At 43.5% G+C, this 20,438-nt stretch overlaps 1 protein-coding gene and 1 long non-coding RNA gene across 2 annotated transcripts; one reads left to right on the plus strand and one right to left on the minus strand.

Moving 5' to 3' along the window:
• Window positions 1–5,660: 5,660 nt before the first annotated feature.
• On the minus strand, window positions 5,661–10,596 carry LOC143823362 (uncharacterized). Its single transcript, XM_077309653.1, has 3 exons — window positions 10,167–10,596; window positions 8,296–8,422; window positions 5,661–7,291 (listed from the first exon to the last, which is right to left on the minus strand). The coding sequence occupies exons 1-3, from the start codon at window positions 10,594–10,596 to the stop codon at window positions 7,267–7,269; spliced, it is 582 nt and encodes a 193-aa protein (XP_077165768.1). The 3' UTR covers window positions 5,661–7,266.
• A 2,791-nt stretch (window positions 10,597–13,387) lies between these two features.
• LOC143837670 (uncharacterized) lies at window positions 13,388–16,898 on the plus strand. Its single transcript, XR_013231045.1, has 2 exons — window positions 13,388–14,718; window positions 16,510–16,898. It is a non-coding gene; the product is annotated as an uncharacterized LOC143837670 (long non-coding RNA).
• The last annotated feature ends 3,540 nt before the right edge of the window (window positions 16,899–20,438 follow it).

The following is a 20,438-nucleotide window of genomic DNA, read 5'->3' on the forward strand; positions in this document are numbered from 1 at the left end:
CTGTTCTGCAATGGTGGAATGTTCCTGCAGTGTATAAACACAAGAAATCTTCCCCTGATGTTAGAGGCTCCATTAGTGGTATAGATGCTTGAGACAGAAAGCTATGATTGCCCTCCATCAACTAGAATACAGCGTCTTCTGGGCTTGTATGTTTTCTTTCTTGCGATGAAAGGTCAACCACAACCACACTTTTAATTTCTGTTTTTTCAGCATTTTTCATTCATTAGTTGTGGTTTTTCCCACTGGTCAGTTTAAAAGTACCTCTTGATAGACTGAGCAGATACAAAAACAAACACCTATCCACTCTCTAGGCCATTAAACTTTCACAGAGTGTCATCTTAAAGGAGAAGTCTGTTTTTTAAAGAGAATTTATTTGAAAGGTAATTATTTTTCATGTTATAGGTGTTCTCCCCCATGTCCATTTTAGTATTGCCATATCCTGTCCCTACAAATATAAGGGGAGGGTGGGCTTCTTGCAAATATGTAGGATGGGGATCATTCAAATCATTTTTTATTAAACAGAGATTGATATAGACACCATCGATGCATTTGTGTACTGGGAAAACAAAATGACAGCCAGATTTTATGTGTTAAGAATGCAGGTCCTTGACATGGAAAGGAGAGCCAGTTTGGTGTAGTGGTTAGGAGTGCGGACGTCTAATCTGGCATGCCGGGTTCGATTCTACACTTTTCCACATGCAGCCAGCTGGGTGACCTTGGGCTCTCCATGGCTCTGATAAAGCTGTTCTGACCGAGCAGTGATATCAGGGCTTTCTCAGCCTCACCCACCTCACAGGGTTTCTGTTGTGTGGAGAGGAAAGGGAAGGTGACTATAAGCTGCTTTGAGCATCACAATCATACACAGAACCAACAGGTTCTGGGCACTACCTAAAGTGTGATTTCTGACCATCACCCTTAATTGGGCCTTGGGTAAAGCTTCCTCCCATACTGTACGTCTCACCAGCGGGGATCCTTATCTCAGTTCATAGAATCATAGAAAAATAGAGTCAGAAGGTACCTCCTGGATCATCTAGTCCAACCACCTGCACTATGCAGGACACTCACAATCACTCATGTACTGTAACCTGCCACCTTCTTGAATCTTCACAGAATCAGCCTCTCCGTCAGATGACTATCCAGCCTTTGGTTAAAAATTTCCAAAGGTGGAAAACCCACCACCTTCTGAGGAAGCCTGTTCCACTGAGAAACCGCTCTGTCAGGAACTTTTTCTGGATGTGGGCTTGCAGATCCTCACCCTGCCTCTCAAGAGAGGGAGGGAGCGAGGAAAGAGCGCCCAGCTCCCCCATGTGATCCGATGGGGAGCCTTCTTCAAAGGAGAGAGGTTTGGGAAAAATTCTTACTGCCATCGCCTGCACGCTTGTCTATTGGAAGAGGGGGGCGGGAGCAGGGGCAGGACAAGGCAGGCGGCCTGTGCATTTGAGCCTCCATACCTTTCTTTGGCTGGTGGGCTGCAGGCTGTTCTTCATTAGGTAGTGTAACATATATTGGTGAATCCACTTTTTGGGATTCACCAACTAGTGCTTTAAAATGGAGGAAGTAGCTGGCCAGACACTGCCCAGATACTGGCGGCCATTCCGCACAAGGACCAATGTTGCCAATTGTTCACAGAATGCAGAAACGCTATATTAAAAAGTGGAATTTCGTCATTCTGCATACCTTTATTTTTAGTGGAATATAGAAGTCCCAGTAGCATTTCATTCATTCTCCACAGGTTTCCGGTCTTGCTGGAATTGCAACAAAGGAAGAGATTTTTTTCTGCGCGTCTTCCCGCCCTTGGCTGTCAATCAAATGGAACAGCCAATGGGCTGTTGTGTTCATGCTCCTGAAAAGCCCCTTTTCCTTTAAGAACCGTTTTTTAAAAAACCAAACACACCCGTTGCAACGAATATGTGTTTGATTGTTGTCGGAAAGACCTTTTTGCTGGTGTAGGAGCTGGCGATTAATCGTTAACATGTTCCTCAAGTAGAAAAAAAATCCCCCCCCCCGAGGGCGCAATTTGTAGCTGAAATTATGGGTAGTGTCGAACAGGGGGCTATGTTGTGCTTGGGAACTTAGGAAGGTTTGTTTTACTTTAAATCACTTCTGTGGAGGGACTTTAGCCAGAGAAGCCTTGCTCTTTCATTGCTTTCGCAGGTCTAAGGAAAAAAATGGCGATTGCTTCTCTGGAAGTTCGGGGCCAGAGCGGGGGAGGAACTTTCTTTCTACTGCTACATTGAGAACACACGTGTCTTTCGCTGGTTTGTTGCATCTTGTGCACAGAAATGTAGCGTTTTTTTCAGGGGGAATCCACTTTTCCCGATTCCCCGAAAAGTGCTACAACTAAGTGCTTTTTGCGAGAGTGTTGCAGGAGTGTTGCAGATGGTGTGCAATGTCATGCGGAACGTTGAATTAGTAGCGTTTACCAAAGGTAAAACTTCTGCTACATTTAAGTCCTGTGGAATGGCCCTGGATGTCATGTGGAGGGGCCAAAATATCACGACTACTTAAGGTAAGCATTACACTATATTTAAAGGGTGTGGAAATGCCCTAGGCAATTGGAAGCTGCTTTGAGACTACTTCAGGTAGAGAAAAGCAACATATAAGAACCAACTCTTCTTATTCTTCTATACCAAGCTGGCTTCTCCAGGGGAGGGGGAGAAGCGCGAAATGGTGGCAGAGAAGAGCAAGACAGCAGGAAAGGTAAGGAGGGGCATGGAGGTGTGATTTTATGTAGCATTACGCCACTCAACTGGTTTGACGTTATTTTTGCCCATGTGCAGAAACGTCTTTATTCTTCTCCTCCTCCAGCTTTATCTAGAAGGTTCTGAACAGGTTCAGATGCTGACTAATTCTTTTTGCTAGTGTAATAAGATCGTTCTGAAACTTTTCTAATCTGTATTTTGCAATCATTTGTTCCCAATATTATACTGACAACTTGTCCTTCATCATTCTGTTTTAAATTTCCAAATGTTGTGCAGAGCACTTGCCATGTTTAGTTTGCTATAGCTCTTTGTTCCTTTCTTTTGCTCCTTCATTCCCTTTCTGTATTCACCAAAGCATGTGTGTGCATTGATAAAATGCTGCAAATTTATTTTATTTTTAACTTTAGAAAATCGGTGTGCAGCTTCTTCAAACCTGTTGGATGTCGAGTATGACAGTAAAAACAACTGCATTTATTGATATGATCTCAGTGAAACAACAAACATTATTCCAGCCAACTAAAAACGCTTAATTCATCTTCAGTATAACAACGTTAGTGCTTATTCTGCTGCATGCAAATTGTATATGTTCGGACTTTCTGTCCCCAGGAAAAGTTTTTCTTTGATTGCGATTCTTTATTTTTCCTCTCAGTGAAACATTGTGCATGTTTTGAACTTGTGTTAGCTTTTCATTGTTGTTAAGAAGGGTGTAGATTTAATTAATCTAAAAATTTATCTGGCATTTTGCATATTACACACACACACAAATTAAAATCAAACAAAAGTCTTTCCAGGCAGCTGTGGGGAGTATGAAGCATGATCTGTTTTCTGTTAACTGTGCAGTACCTGCCCTAAGAATGTAATGTATTTGGCAGTTACAATCCGCTGACCTCAGGTTTAACCTCCCACACAAATGCATGCAGTGATTGGTGTCTCTCCAGACAAGACATAACTATTCGACTACCAAGAGCAAAACATTTAGTCTGCTAATTGCTTACCATCCAAACACCATAATTAAAGTTTTGTTCTGTAATTTTACAATCAAAACAAAGCAGGACTGTCAGGAACCAAAAGGAGAGACAAAGGGAAAAATCAAGGAGAAAAGGAAGTCAATGAAAACCATGTGCTTTGAAAAAAGACTTCTTTTAAAAGTCCAAGTTTCAGGGCCATTGCTTTAGACCCTTGTTCCTGAAATAGCACAGTCATGAACAATAAGGCAAGAAATGAAAGACAGAAGCAATAAAAATGTCCAAAGTGGACTCATGTTGCATACGGGATCTGTGCCAGTTAAAGGCATACTTCTAAAGAAATTAGAATTTGGTTTTTTTTAAAAAACAAAACAAAAAACAGGCAATTAAATCTGCAATCCGCAAATGATTTAAGAGGAGTGCTTATAGATGCACATTCCATGATCCCATAATCTCATTTTAAACCATGACCTTGGATGTTATGCTTGCATTTTGGAATCTGGAAATGCTGGAAAGGGGAGGGCCGAAGGTCAGTGACAGAGCACATGCTTTTTAAGCACATGTTCTTAGATTCAGTATTTGGTATCTTAAGACACTGAATGAGAAATGCCCCCATTTGGGGAACTTCTACCAGCCAAAAGAGATGATGCCAGGCAAAATGGACCATAGAACTATGACACAATGCTGCATGCATAGGTATAAATGAGATAGGTGTATAGATAAGGTTTTCCTTAAATGCACAGTATCCAGTTAAAATTGGCCTTCAAAGTGCCTTCCTGGGGATACAGTTGAGCCCGCAGCACGTCCCACCTTGTGGCCCCAGATTTCTGGTCACTTTAGTATAATGTAATTTCTGGTTTTTCCCCAGAAGTGATGTTATGCTATTTAAAAAAATTCTCCCACAGCTGCTCTAAGGAGCAGGGGTGCAGCACTCAGAATGACGTCACTTATGTTTTTTTCCAGTTACATTAAAGTAATGCAATTCTTTTCTAAATGTATTTCTTTCCCCGGCATCTAAACATAAAGGGATAATAAAAAATACATACACTAATTCTGGCTTTTGTTTCAGAAAGGAACTAATGAAGTTAAGCATAGTTTGAACAGAAAAGCAGTGCTGGGATTGATTTTCCCAGAAGGCCATGCTTCTACTGAAAAACCGCTTACAGGTTCTGTTTATTTTCCGACTGGGAGTTTAAACAGCAGTTTAAGATTCTGGCATGGAAGCTCTCAAGAGTGAGTTCAATTCTCTCCTTCTCTCTCTCATCCACACACACATGTAATTGCACTATTTTGCTTCTCTGCATCATTCACTGTCTCATATTGAAACATTCCAGAAAGGTATCTGTATTCTACTGCTGCTTATACATATGAATGATGTACTGTGTACCTTACATAAAAAAAATCAAACAACATGAGTGCAATGTACAGATGGGCCTACAAGACTAACATTGAAAACTGGAAATCAATAGATAATGATACGAATAAAGATAAAAGAAATCAAATAGGGAACATTGGCTCATCCCTATCTTATTTTTGCAAAACTCTACACTGTCCACTTATTCAAGGGTCTATGTGAGGAAAGAAAGAAAGAAAGAAAGAAAGAAAGAAAGAAAGAAAGAAAGAAAGAAAGAAAGAAAGAAAGAAAGAAAGAAAGAAAGAAAGAAAGACTTCAGTTAAAAATTAAATTAGAATCAGAAAGAAGTGAAGGTCCACAAACCAGGGCATGAAAATGTAAGTGTGGTGTAATGGCTAAGAGCAGTGGCATTTAATCTAGAAGAATTCCTCATTCTTCCTCATGAAACCAGCTGGTGACCCCGGGCTAGTGACAGTTCTCAGTTCTCGGAAAGCAATTCTGTTAGAGCTCTCTCAGCCCCATCTACAGGGTGTCTGTTGTGGGAAGAAGAAAGGAAAGGTGTTTGTAAGCCACTTTGGGAATCCTTTGGGTAGTGAAAAATAAAGTATAAACCCCTCCCCCCCCCAGCTCTTCTTCTTAAAATAATTTAAATTGAACAAAAATTCCTTTTTAAATGGCAATATTTATTGGTCTAAGTCAGGGGTAGTCAAACTGCGGCCCTCCAGATGTCCATGGACTACAATTCCCAGAAGCCCCTGCCAGCATTTGCTCATGGGAATTGTAGCCCATGGACATCTGGAGGGCTGCAGTTTGACTACCCCTGGTCTAAGTTGTAGTTTAAAATAAGAACAAGGAGAAGGAGCAGCATCATTAAACCTATTTCAGTTGTAGGCCCTATAATTTTTATTACATTCCAGTGTTTCAGATGTAGTCAAGAGTCAAAACAAACTTAAAAGTTTCCATCCTTTTGTTGGGTACAGGGTACTTCTTTTTTACCTAGAGCAATAATATTTTTTCTTGACAAAAGTTTATGAAGTAATATTTTCTAAACAATAAAATAGAAGGTGTTTCTCCTCCATCCCAGAACTGTACAAAATTGTTTGAACTCACATCTGGTTGCATTCCAGTTGCACAAAGGTGCTTAATAATTAAACTTCAGAGCATGGTTACTGCCTTAAGCCAGTAAAATTGATAATTGCTCACTAGAGGTTTTTAAAAATCTGTATTACTGTTTCATATATTTTTTAAAAAATATCTTCCCCACTGTTCAGCTACTATTCCAGCATAAAAAGCAGAATGCTCTTTTAAATACAATCATGTTATTTGGCATATCTTCAATGTCTAATTTGGGTTTCTCAAAAAGAAGCTTAGTGATTGGGAATGAGCAAAAAACAGGAAAATGTGGTTTGGTTCATTTTGTGATATGTGTGCCTTGCGAACCGAGGACCATCACAAACTTCTTTGACTGGCAGGATGGCAAATTAGGCAACAAATGATGTGCACACAAGTTGACTTGTATGGCTTAAAAACAGGGCCACAGCTTTTATTCAACAATTTGGGTCCACCACCTGATGGGCTATGAATGAAGTGTCACAAGACCTTTCTAAAAAATGTCAAGCCTGCAAGGTGGACCTTTATAGACTTTGGAGCAATGCCTAAGCTACGGAGATGAGTCAGGTGCTGCAATACCAATGCCTCATCCATCAGCCAAGGAGAATCCTGGCTTGCTTCCCGAGCAAACCCCGGGAATCTCCAAGTTTCCAGAGTTTGACTGGGAACTCATCTGGTACTGGCCACGCTTGGAGGGCCAACTGCCTAAAATGGTCTATCTGAAAACACGATAAAGCATCTGCGACCTCATTCCTAACACCTTATATATGTTGTGCCTTGAAGGTAATATTTTCAGCCAAGCATAAGAGAAACAATCTTCTAAAAAGCCGCATAATCCGTTCAGAGCTAGAAGTCTGTTTGTTAACTATGCGCATAGCCTTCTGGTTCTTGCACCAAAACAGCACCTGTTTGTTAGTGAAGTGGTGCTTCCAAAGGACCACCGGCACCAAAATAGGGAAAAGCCACTTACAAGCACACCGACAGTTATCATAGAAAACCTCAAAGCCCAAACTACCTGCTGCATTGTAGTGATACCCCCAGAAAGGTAAGCTGGGTGGCAGGATCCTCTTTTATTTTTTCAGCCAAAGGACCCCCAAGTTTCTCTGCCAGCATCTGGAAATCTCTCAGCTGTTCCTCACAGGATGAAGTCCCTTCTGGCCCTGGGAACAGGAAATCATTTAAATAATGGGTAACTTCCTTAAAACCGCCTTTGACCTTAACCACTCACTCTAAAATCATGCTAAAGGTTTCAAAGGCCCAATGGCACAACCCATTGGCATGGCTTTGTGTATATGCCAATGATTGCAGAATTTGAAACCCAGGAGGCAAAAAACCTCAGGATGTACAGGGAGGAGGAAGAATGCTGACTGGACATCATATTTTGCCATGAGAGCCTCCTTGCCACAGGCCATGGCATGGTCAAATGAGGTATACTTGACCAAACAAAGTTCTGGATCAATAACATCATTAACCAACTCACCCTTTGGGTATGATAAATGGTGTATGAGCCTATGCTGGCCAGGGGTTCCCTTGGGCACCACCCCCAATGTGGAGACCCTCAAATTAGGCAAAGGGAGTGACACAAATGGGCCTCCTATTCTCCCTGCTGCACATTCTTTAGCTACCTTTTCAGTGATGACTGCTGGCATATTTCTTCTGGATTGAAGATTCCCGCTGTCTGCCACAACTTATGGGCCAGTATACGGATGCAAAATTCCTCCATAAAGCCGGCTGACAGATAAGCAGCTACCACCTTGTCTGAGTAGTGCTGTATCTGGGGCCTGAGTGACTTTACTTTTACTGGTGTGGGAGCCAATGTGAGGCCCTTTCTTTTCTTTTCTTGACCCTTTCTCCTTCCTGGTAGAGGGTCCCTTTGCCCACCAGCATCTCCATTCTTGGCTTATTTGCACAAACGCAAACATACCAATGGAGTAGCCCTCCAGGGCTCACTCCCGCAACCTCCTGGGCAAATGAATGTCTGGAGGAGCATCAGCATCAGTATATTTACCTGGTGGCTCCCTCACATTTTCCCCCACTTTGCCTTACTTTCCCTCCGCCCTCCATTTATGCAGCCAAGCTGAAAGTCCTGGCATAAACACAGCCTCCAGCCAGTACCGCCCATTGTGGAGCACATCATGCTCATCTTCCTTGGAAGAGGACTCACCTGAGAATGCTTTGCCATGCTTGGAACACCCTCACCCTCAACAGCACCTTACTTGCTGCTTTCATCGCTGGAACCTGGTCGGGCCACCTCCTCTTTTCCCACTGCCTTCTGCTGATTGGATCTGGGCCTGGCAAGAAGGTATTTATTTATTTGTTTGTTTGTCTATTGCGTGCTGGAGCGGGGGGACACCCACTCACTTTTGCCTGGCTCCCAACTCACAAAACCTGGCCCACTGTTGGTCTGAGCCAACAGGGGGGGACCCTGGGAACCCCAAGGCTGAAGCCCCAAGGCTTACCACTTTCGCCTTGCAGCCGCTTTCCCTGCTGCTCTGCCTCTTTGGCCTTTCTGGCTCCTTCCTTGTTGCCATGGACAGAAAGCTCTCTGGCCACAGCACCAGGCGCAAGCTGGAGCTGGTGCACGTGGTGCCTTGTAAGAGCTCTGCACCTTCTTGGCCCCTATGGCCTGATGTTCCTAGCGTTGTGCTACTGAGAAACGTATGCCCCCTACATGTGTCCTGCCCACACCTCTTCCTGCGACCTGCTCCTCTGCCGTGTCAACTTGTGTCCCTGCGTGAGTCAGGGGCCTTTATGTTAGACAAAGTAGTTCTGTTCATGAGATTCTTGATGTTTTTGAATTCAGTTTTGTCAGAATCTGTATATTCTGGAAAGTTTCAGGAAGTTTAAAGCAATATAACCGCTGTTTTCCTTATTCAATATTATAAGAAACAATTTGTGTACCATTCTATATTTCTGGGCAATCCATGGGATATTTTTGTGCTGCAGAAAATGCTTCAAGCTATTTTAAATTTAAAAAGTAACATCAACAGAAATGATGAGAAGAAGTGAAACAAACAAACAAAAGCTCTGTTGATTTTGAAACAATGAACACTATTGGATGCTTTCACTCACACACACTCCTTCTTTGTTTACATTGGAATGTGGCTCCTCCAATCACAGAATATTAATCTTAACACAGAGCCCAAGTCACACACATCAAAGATGACACCCTACAGAATACAAGATGGTCATTATTGCTAACTAAGCTTACATATGTTCGTTTCCCCTCTTGCTGAATCAGTTTAGGCTCTGATTTTGAAGCCATGGAGTGATTTGGATCTGGTAAGGGAGGGTCACAGGTCAGCCTTAATTCTAACCATGTGGAATCTAATGATAGCTAAGGGAGAGCAATGATGGATGTAAAAATAAAACTAAAGGTACAGGCCATAATCACAAGTGACAAATTACATTTTTGATGTGTCAGGTTCAATATTAATTATTTTCAGCTGTTCAGCTTTTTTCTTTTGTCTTCAAGAAAGCAGCAGCAATCTGCTGACACATATGAAAAGAGAGTTCAGGTGCAAATTGACCTCAGTTCAGCATGCACATTTTATAGGAAAACATCTACTATCCTAATATTTAGCATTGTGGAGTGTGAAGATTCATGGTTTGTGGAAGTAGAAATCAGGTTTGGATATTTTCAAACTGATTTTAGAATTTGATTAATGCCTTGGTCTATACACATTACACATTGCTTTGTAAAAAGAGATTTCCTTGGGGAAAACCCAGCAACGTTTAGCTTTTGATCATTTTTGGCACATCTGACTGATTCCTCTCTACAAATGTTATTAGAATAATATGGGATCAAAAATGTCTCCTATACCACTTGAATAATGTATGGACTGATTTTAGACATGCCCTACAGTAAATGGTCAAGACCCTCTCCCTTGTTTTTCAAATACAACTGAAAATACTTGGTAATTATATATATACTAGGGAAAGAGCCCATTGTAATTCCAATACAATGGGCGCTAGAATGGGAAGGGAAGGGTAGCAAGCAGAAAGGGCAGCAAGAAGAAAAGGAGCTAACCTTACCGGAGGCATCGTTGAGGGCTGGCGGGCGGCAGCGGCGGCGGCGGGGCATCCTGGGCTGGGTGGAGGCGGCGGCGGCGGCTAGCTGGAGGCGGCGGCGGCCATTTGCGGAGGTCTGCGATGTTCGGCGGCGGCCATTTTCGGCGTCAGCGGCTGGCTGACGGCAGCGGCGGGGGATATTCCCGGCCATTTTCGGCCATTGTTCTCGTCGGTGGCTGGCTGGCTGGCTGCGGCTGCGGCTGGCTGGCGGGGGCAGCGGCTGGCTTGCGGCGGCGGCCATTTTCGGCGGCATCGGCGGCTGGCTGGCGGCGGCGAGGGCTGGCTGTCGGCGGCAGCGGGTGGCTAGCGGCGGCGAGGGCTGGCTGGCGGCGGCAGCGGCTGGCTGGTGGATGGCTTGCGTCGTTGGCGGCTGGCTGGCGGCGGCGGCGGCCATTTTTGTAGGTCCGTGGGAAGAACGGACGGGAGTCCCCGGCAGCCGCACGCTGGCCGGCCGCTGGGGGCTCCCTGGGCGGCGGCCTGACGCGGCGAGAGGCGCTTCGCGCCTCTCGCCACGTCAGGCCGCCGCCCAGGGAGCCCCCAGCGGCCGGCCAGCGTGCGGCTGCCGGGGACTCAGTAGCCGGCGGCCTGACGCGGCGGGAGGCGCTTCGCGCCTCCGGCCGCGTCAGGCCGCCGGGCAGGGAGCACCCGCCAGCCGCGCTACGCGCGGCTGGCGGATGCTCCCTTGCCAGCGGCCTGACCCCTCGGGAGGCGCTTCGCGCCTCCCGAGGCGTCAGGCCGCCAGCCAAGGAGCAACTGCGAGCCGCGCTGCGCGCGGCTTGCAGTTGCTTCGGCAAGGAATTGGAGGGACCAATCGGCAGGCGCTTCGCGCCTGCCGATTGGTCCCTCCAATAGTCTGTCCGGGGGAAGGGGCCAATCGGCACCCTTCCTCATCCCGGACACAGCCCGCCTTCCAAGGGCTTACTCTTTTATTTAGTCCGTGGCGCCCGCGGCGCCACGGGCGGTGTACAGATATATATATATATATTAGGGGCAAAGCCCGTTGTATCCAGGAATATAATGGATGCTAGAGCTTGGTGATGAGGAGAGGAAGGGGAGGAGTTGTCCAGTCTGTAAGGGCATGGGGTTGAATGTGTGTGTTGTGTGGGAGGTTGTGGTGGCATAGTGACAAATGAGGGCATGGGTGTGGAGATATGGATGTCAAGAACCTGTGGTTTGGAATGTTTGTTGAGTGGGGGAAAGGACTGACCTTTGGGTATTGTGCCATAGTGGTTACAGATGAGCTTTCCAGAGCTATGTCTTCGGATATGTGAAGGGAAAATCAGACTGGAGACTCTTCTTAGGGGGAGATTACATGGCAACCATTTCCAGGTGGAGCCTGGAGAGCTCCTGGAATTACAGGTCATCTGCAGAGTATAAATATCAGCTCCCCAGGCAGAAAGGGCTACTACAGACATGGTTGTGGTGGAGAAGAAACATTGACCTGCACAGGGTTGTTGTGCACATGAAACAGGAGAATAAAGACCCTCCGCAACAGCTTCCAGTTTTGTCTGCAGGTTAACGCTGTGCAGTAGGCCTTCAAATCTGCTGAGACTTTCCAAGAAGAAATACACATGGCTTGGTTGTGTCTGGCCAGAGCAGTATTTTAAATGAGAAGGGGCTTTTCTGTGGCCTCCCTGTCAGCCAACTGTTTTGCAGAAGGGGGAAGTTCCCCACCCTCAAAAGGAATGCCCTCAGACTCCCCTGTGTTGCTCTCAGAAGGAAATGCCTCCCTCCCCTCAGTCAGGGGCTGTCAGAGGCTCCTTCCGAGCAGGCCTGAAGGGAGAGAGGAGGGAGAGCACTCACCAGCCTCCTGCCAGCTCTGTCAGTGTTCTGAGGCAAAGGGAAGGAAGTTACAGTTGGACATGACAGCTAGGACAACCTTGGGGCAAAAAGGGCTGGCACAGCTTGTCAAGCCTCTGTTCTCATCCCCCTTGGCAGCCCTACTGACCCCCTCTTCCTGCAGTGGTCAGGGGGAGACTGGCAGCAATGTCTCCAGATTGCCCCTGGCTGGGTGGGCCCTGCCAGAACTATGCCCCAATGATTGGGCCAAAGTTCTGAGTGGGCGTGGCCTGTCAGAGGCAGGCTCCAATCGGGACGCACTTCATGTGTCCGGATTGGGCCCTGCCTCTGACAGGCCCCACCCACTCTCCACCTACTTAGACCTCAGTGAATTATATAACAGCTCCCACTGTTACAGATATATATGTAAAATTCATACTGAACATTTAGATATCAGTTTAGAGTATCATAAAGTTTATATGCATTCTTTTTTAAACATTCCTATTAGGTACAATTAGGGTTGCCAATCCTGGGAAATATCTGGAGATTTTGGGGGTGGATCCAGGAATGGTCAGGATTTCAGGCAGGGAGGAACCTCAGTGGAGTCTAATGTTATAGATTCTACCCTGCAAAGCAATCATTTTCTCAAGGGGAACTGATATCTGTCAAATGGAGATGAACTGTAAAACAGGGGGATCCCCAGGTTATACCCAAAGTCTGGCATCCACAGGTACATCAGGTTTATTAATCCTCATTCCCTTTTCCAGTAGCACCATTGTTTCAGTGGTATCCTCCCAATGTACTTCTCCCCCCTTACACACACACCTAAGAGAGTTCATCTGCTGCCTGTGTTGTAAGATTGTAAGATATTTTTAGTTGTAGGAGCTTGGAGGAGCATGGCTGGATTGTTCACTTTTTAAAACTTAAAACATGCCCCCTTGCTCTCAGCTGCTTTGTTATATGATCCTTTAAAATATCCTTAAAAAATAATGAGCTTTTATAAGGTTGAAAGTGGAGAAATTTTAAAGTCAATAAAATAAATAATGCTACCAACATTTTGCTAAGTCTAACAATATAGGCCCCAGTTCAACTAAAGTTATTTGTTACAACCACACTGAAACAACGTTATACTGTTATAACTAATTTGTCCTATTTGCTTCAATAGGATGTGCAGCTCAAACTGAAGCTGGTGTTCTAGCGTACAGGTTACAATGAAATGGTGTGCTTCTCCCTCTCTATACACTAACAGGAACTAGGGTGAGCACTAGGGGCATATGCCAAGAATTATTTAAAATATAATTTTGGATCTGGGAATCAAGCTGGAGGGAGGGGGATAGATTTATTGTGATTGCTGTTTTCAAGTAGGACATGACCAGTTTTAAATTCCATGTGTTTTTTCAGGTTTCTGATTTTGGGAACAATTACGCTGAATGGGAAATGGATTTGAGGCTCTGTGGCAGCTGTTTTCAAAGTAAATGTCACCAGATTGACACAGAACACAGCCCTCTCTTTAATCTAAAGTAGGGGTGGACACAGACCAAGAAAAGGCAGCTCATTTCAGGATCCGTAGTGGCCCATAGACCAAACCCCAAACTGAATCAGCCTCACGCAGACTGAACTGGTCAGAGAAATTCAGGATGCAGAAGAATGCCCCTTCGAGGTGCTAAAGACTCCAAACTCACAGGGGCTCTCCTCTACCTGCCCACCAAGCTTGAAAGTAGGGACAAGGTACATTTCCTCCACCTCAAGAAGATGCCCCCAGGAAAATGGTTTTGGGGAGACATCAGGTGTGGGTCAGGAGTATATATAACAGACCGTGTGAGAGCTAAAGGCATCAAACTTTCAACAGAAGCAAAGTAAAGCCCCATGCTGGGCATGGCACATGGATCCCCAGCCCAGTAAATACATCACACACAGCCCAAAAGGAGTGAGGATGTTTAAAACATAAAAGTCCTCCTCAGATGAACCCGCCTCTCTGCTAAACATGAGTGGCAAGGCTGGGTACCAAGGCACACAGTGAAAAGCAATCCCCCCTCCCTGCCCAATGAAGCTGAAGGTGGTCAACTTCCAAATTTGCAAATACATTGTTGATCTCTCTTACTCACTGCAGATCCCCAACAAGGGAACACAGGGCTTTGCCCACTCCTTATATAGTTTTCAGATCCCGTACAGCTGAATGGGAGCTTTCTAACTGGCAGCCAACCTTGTCTGTCAAACCTTGGAGGCCCCAACTGGTGTTTCCAAGGCTGGAGAGAATTCCAACCATCTGGATGTTTTCTGGCATCAGTGTTGGGTTTTGCAGGAGATAAATCTATTTCTTGAACCACCCCGCAAAATTTAGGGAATATCTGTGGGGTACATGCTTCACCAACCATCACTTCCTGGACTCTAGCCCAGCTTACATTCAGTACGGATTTTAGTTCATGCATCAGTTCATGCCCATCCGTAATCTAAAGACTCTCCAGGGTTCACATGAATGGAACAAGGGATCCAATTTTATTGGGATCCCTGAAAAAGTTGTTCCCCCAGCCTTACTACTGCAGAGGAAGAAAGGAGTACAACTACCATGAGAGAAGGAAGGAAGCGGAGTAAATTAGTCTTGCAGATCTGCTATGCTCTGTGCCAGGCTTGCACAGGAAGGAAAATTGTTTTGATTATAGTGTTCTTTTTGTTGAATATGTGTATGGACGTGACCTGGTGCTGTCCTTTGATTACAACTGATCTCCAGACTACAGAGGTAAGTTCTCCTGGAGAAAGTGGCTGCTTTAGAGAACAGAATTTCTTGCATTTATAACCCACTGAGGACCTTCCCCTCTGTAAACCCTGCCCTCTCCATACTCTACCCCAAATCTCCAGGTCTTTCCCGAGCAGGAGTTGGCAATCCTATGTTCAAGTCCTGTGAATTACAGGACTTGCTTGTGGTTGTTATTAGCCATTCATCTAATCAAACATTCAAAAATTGCTTTGGGCCTCCTTTTATTAATTTAATTGATAAAATAAACGTTCTTTTAAAGCAACATTCACACAACCATTGTGTCTTAAAGCAATGCTTTAGAACAGTGGTTTTCAACCTGGGAGTTGGGATCCCTTTGGGGGTCGAATGACCCTTTCATAGGGGTCGTGGCAGCGTGAGTAGCTTGGCCAGTGGGAGAGGGCACCGCCACTGTTGCTGCTTCTCCTGAAGGTACCTGCCAATTTATATACAATTTATATTCAGGAAGAATGGATCTTCATGCCATTGTTCAGTTTTGGTTTAATCTCTGTGAAAGAACACTTGCATAATGTTATAGCTGAGGGTCACCACAACATGAGGAACTGGATTAAAGGGTTGCGGCATTAGGAAGGTTGAGAACCACTACTTTAGAAGCAATGAATAGAATCCTGTGCAGAATTAAGGCCATACTTCTTAAGGCCATACATAGTCTGGACCCAGTATACCTGAGGGACCGCCTCTCCACCTACACTCCTCAAAGAGCCTTGCGCTCTACTACTACCAAACTCCTGGTGGTACAAGGAAGCCCACTTGACCTCAACCAGGGCCAGAGCTTTCTCCATTCTGGCCCCCACCTGGTGGAACGAGCTCACAGAGGAGATCAGGGCCCTGACAGAACCTAAAAAGTTCCACAGGGCCTGCAAAAGGGAGCTCCTCCACCAGGCATTTCGTTGATGTCAACCCAAACCATTGCTTCCAATTGGCCCCCAAGCCCCTCTCCTCCTACTACAACTGACACTAATCTGCCTAACCCACTGGTTAGCTGTAAGAGTTGAGCTGAGGTTCTTGCAATTCCACCATTTTCTATTGTTATTTTTGTGATCCTGTTAAGTTATTGTTGTTATAATGTTATTACTGTTATCACCTGTTACCATTTGTTATCTGTATCTTTTCCTGTTCCCTGTAAACTGCCCTGAGGGAGGGAGGAAGGAAGGAAGGAAGGAAGGAAGGAAGGAAGGAAGGAAGAGAGAGAGAGGGGGGGGGATTGATGCATGGGGTAAAGAGAAGGCAAAAAAGGGACTGTGAATCTTTGATACATTTTTATTCATTGTGAGAAATATTAGAGTTGCCAGCTCTGGGCTGGAAGACTCCTGGATATCTGAAGGTAAAACCTGGGCAGGGATAGGAAGATACCTCACTGGGGTATGTCATAGATTCCAGGGGCCATTTTTACCCGGGGAACTGAATTGTAGTCTGGAGATCAGAACTCTCCAGGAGAGTTCCAGGTCCAGCCTCTAGGTTGACAACTTGCAGAGAAACTACAGAGAACTATAGGACAGAGGGGGGAGGGGGGGATGCAATTAACAGAGACCAACAGTTTTAAAAATTATTTCAAATATAATCCTCATTTGAAATCACAACAGAGATGCTTTCATAGTTAATAGCACAGTATAGATCCTTTAATAATAATGTAGGCCTCCCTCCAAGTGATTTGAGCTATGCAGGCCATAAAGACAGTATGCAGAGAGCAAAGTGAAATTCCTCTTTCTTTTTAGGACTAACTAGTTGTGATCTCTTTCCACACTCTTAATTTAGGACAGGAAATGAGCAGCATTAAGAAGAGGAAGAGACTGCACATGCTCCAAGTACCTGTATATGATCCTAGAATCATAGAGTTGGAAGGACCCTCCAGGGTCATCTAGTCCAACCTGCTGTAGAATGCAGGAAATTCACAATTGAAAATATTCCTGAAAGACTTCACTGAAGGTATCTCCCTTACTCTCTCCAATGATCATGGACAACATGCATTATGGTAGGCTCTCCCCCCACCCCCTGCACATAAAAGAAAAACTGAGAAATGCAGTGGCTTAAAAATGTATATTTGAGTAATTGGAACACTTAAGCATCTGCATAGGATCACTGTCTCAATGGAAATAACGATATATGAAAATGATTAACTTTAGTGGGATCATTCCCATCCTGTATTTGGGGTGTGTGTGTTCTGTATTGATGAGCAACAAATGTTTTAAAAGGTCCCTGGAACACTGTGCTTCTTATCAGATTTGGCTGATGCTCTAGTTACAGCTGTTTCTTGAAAAACAGAGTCTGGAAATGATGATCCGTGGCCTGATCACATAATGGTTTGATTACTGCAAAATGCTCTATGGCAGGCTACCACTGAAAACTGTCCAGAAATATCAATTGGTCTGAAAAATGGTGGCCAGGCTATTATAAAGGGCTGGGGCACAGGGACTGTATAACCCCCATGCTGAGAGATCCATACTGGCTGCTCCAAGTGATGGCTGTGTCCAGGATTCTCCCCATGCTGTCCAGGCCACCAGTCTCAGGCCTCAAGTCTTGCTCTCTGTGCACGGTAACCGGTAGAGGTGAGAACGGTAGTGATCAGGACATGGCTTCTTCTGTGGTGGCACTCCACTGGACACCTAGTTTATCTTTTTTTTTTTTAAGGCATCTTTGCATAAAGTGTTTTATGCTGTTTTTGTGTCCTAGCTTGTTTTTATAGCTTGTTTTATTATTTTATTTTTATTTTTAAAAATTTTTTGAGACAATTGGGCAGGTCTCCAGATAGGCAGCATAAATATTATCTAAATATTTTACATATTTATACCATGTGTTCCTCCCCACTGAGAGAAGGAGCAGCATATAACACCATTCTTGCATCCTCTGTTTGATCCTTACAACAATCCTGCGAGGTATGTTAGACTGAGCAGGAGTGACTGGGCCAACGTAAGGGCTGCATAGTAGGGTGAGGGTTTCTTAGTCTTCATCCACTACCACATCATCCTGGCTCATTTATTAAAAAATAATATTTGAGAAAATAAGCTGCAGCTACTTTTTTTTCATTCCCTTATACTATGAATGATTATATCTGTTCACTGCATGCTATTAAAATCCTTACTTCTTACAGGCTAGTATATATACCAGGCATTTCATTCCGGGTATTTGGAATTCAGTTCCTGTTATATCCAATTTTCTTATGAACTGCATACAGTCATCCATAAATCTACTCTTTCTACGTAAGGATTTCATTTATTTAAGAAAAGTTTTCATAAGCACATGAAACTTCCTGAACGTCATTAGTAATATAACCTTATTTTTATAACAGTCCATAGATAAATAAGTCCATAGATATTAAAATGCAAGTAGACGCTTGGTCTCGGGCTCAGTGATATATTAAATATTGGCTGGTTATGAAAAAAAATCAAAGATTATCATTTTTGTAGCTCTACCTGGAAATATGGGAGCCAATCAAGGAAGGTTGCCTGTATTCCTACGTTTAGTGGCTTACTATTTGGTGAAAGTGTAAACTCCAATGATCCTTGTGGATTCAGTTCCCTTTATTGGCATAGCCTTTTCTTGGGTTTTGTTTCTTGATTACAGTAGAGTGTAATGGATTTTTGAGAACTCGCAATGACCTATTTGGGCATTAAAGTATGGTTATAAAATATATGGAATGAAAAACTCATCCATCTGTTATATAAAAAGTGATATCGCTCATAATATTGGGCACTGTTAAGTCACTGTTAAGTTAAATTATACTGGCGGTGGAAAGGAATTTAGAATGTGTCTAGCTATGCCACAGAAATCAGCTGATGTTAGCTCGGCCCTGGTCATTGTTTGCATAGGATTGCTGAAGGTTTATTTTAAGATAGCGGAGGGCATAAATCTGTATAATGTGTTTATTAATTGTTTATGGCTGACAATGGTCCATTTTTGTGGAATGATATTGAACAAAATGGATGAAGGATTCACATAGATTTAAACAAGATACCACAATTTGTTTCACAAAGATCTGCATGTCTTGGAGAATGACCTTTAGACTGACCGGCCAGAGGTATATTAAAGCCACTATTCTTTTCAACCCTTTTATTGGGGGCTGAAAAATAAACTCTTCATAACAGCACACAAGAATGTACTAATCTGACATCTAGTTTAGTAGATTAATTGGAGGCTCACTTTGATCATGCTTTGAAACAATGTGCAGCAAGTCAGACCAATCAACAATAATTAATTAGTAGAACAATGGAGACCAGAGGTTACTTGCCTATGAATGGCATCCTCTGCTTGCCGTTTATTATTATGTGGATGAAAGGCTGGACCAGTGTGGCCAAGCTTGCTAAATGGCATATATCAAGAATGAGCATCTTTCCAGAAACTGATCGAAAGTGAGTGGGAGCTGTGAAAAACACCAGGAAGCCTTCACAAACTTTTACCCGATTAAATGTAACATTTCAATGGGAAATTGCTCTTGAGAAAGAAAATTGTGGTTTGCTCAACAATCTAAATGTTGCCATGATTCCTTGATGATTTGACGAACATCTTCACCCTCAAAAGAATTCTACTACTCAAGCAGAATGCATAAACGGAACATCACAAAATAATCTGTGTATAGTAGGGTTATATCTGGAACAAATAATCTAAATGCCATCTATCATGTTATGTAGTTTCAATAAATTCCATACTGATAGGACCATCACAGAGTCACAGTCGGTGTTTCAAACCATTTTTAAAAAGGTTAAACCTAAAAAGATTAAACTGGTCTCAACCATGGCCAGGGCTTTTTTTTTTGTCCCTGGCCCATGCCTGGTGGAACCTTAAACAGTTCTGAAGGGCATGAAAAACTGAGCTGTTATGCCAGACTAATGGTTGAGGCCAGGTATAAACATCAAGATTCTGGCCTCCCTGCCTGAGAACCCAGCCACCAATATAAGCCCCTTCAAGTTCTAACCAACCTCAGAAAGATGCAAATAATTTTCAGGAGGAGGGAAGTTTACTGTTTTTAATTTTTTTAATTATCTGAATATTTTAAAAGTTGGTTGTTATCTGCCCTGAGCCAACCAGTGAAGAATGGGGTAGAAATAATAAAAACTATAAAAATAACTGACCCCCAGTACAAGTCATAGAAGGGACCTAATTCTTCTATCTTCTGAATTCTAATTCTTCCTTATTAAGGCAATTCCCTTCTGTATCTTTCTGTTTCCTTCTTGGCTTTCCTAGGAAATGCTGTACATCAAGTGTTATCCTAGTGAAGTACTCTTAACTTAGTGTAATGCCAGGTCAATAGCACTCTTTAATGAGAATTCATCAGGACATCTCCACTGCAAATTTAAATTTGTCACACACAAATTTAGGTGTCATGTTTTCCCTTAAAGAACCAGTAGGCTAGTGAATTAGAGATCCTTTGCCTGCCTTTCAAAATTATGGTTTGCAGGAGTCCCTGAGGGGAAAAAATAGAGATTAATTAATCAAGACTTATAAGGTAACATTAACATTCATGTAAGAGCAAAGGTTTTTCTGTCATATGTATATGTTAGTCCTTTCCTGAACATAATGCTATTGTCATATGGAATTTTTTAAATTAAAAAAAGCATATTGTTTAAATTAAAGGGACAGATTAATGATTTATTTTTAAACTGGTTGCAAATTTCACTCTGGAAAATTAGTTGCTCTTCATCATTGAGAAGACAGTGAGTTTAGAGATTTAAAACAAGGGTGAATATCTC

This window comes from Paroedura picta, chromosome 1 (assembly GCF_049243985.1).
Source record: "Paroedura picta isolate Pp20150507F chromosome 1, Ppicta_v3.0, whole genome shotgun sequence".
NCBI classification, from domain to species: Eukaryota; Metazoa; Chordata; class Lepidosauria; order Squamata; family Gekkonidae; genus Paroedura; species Paroedura picta.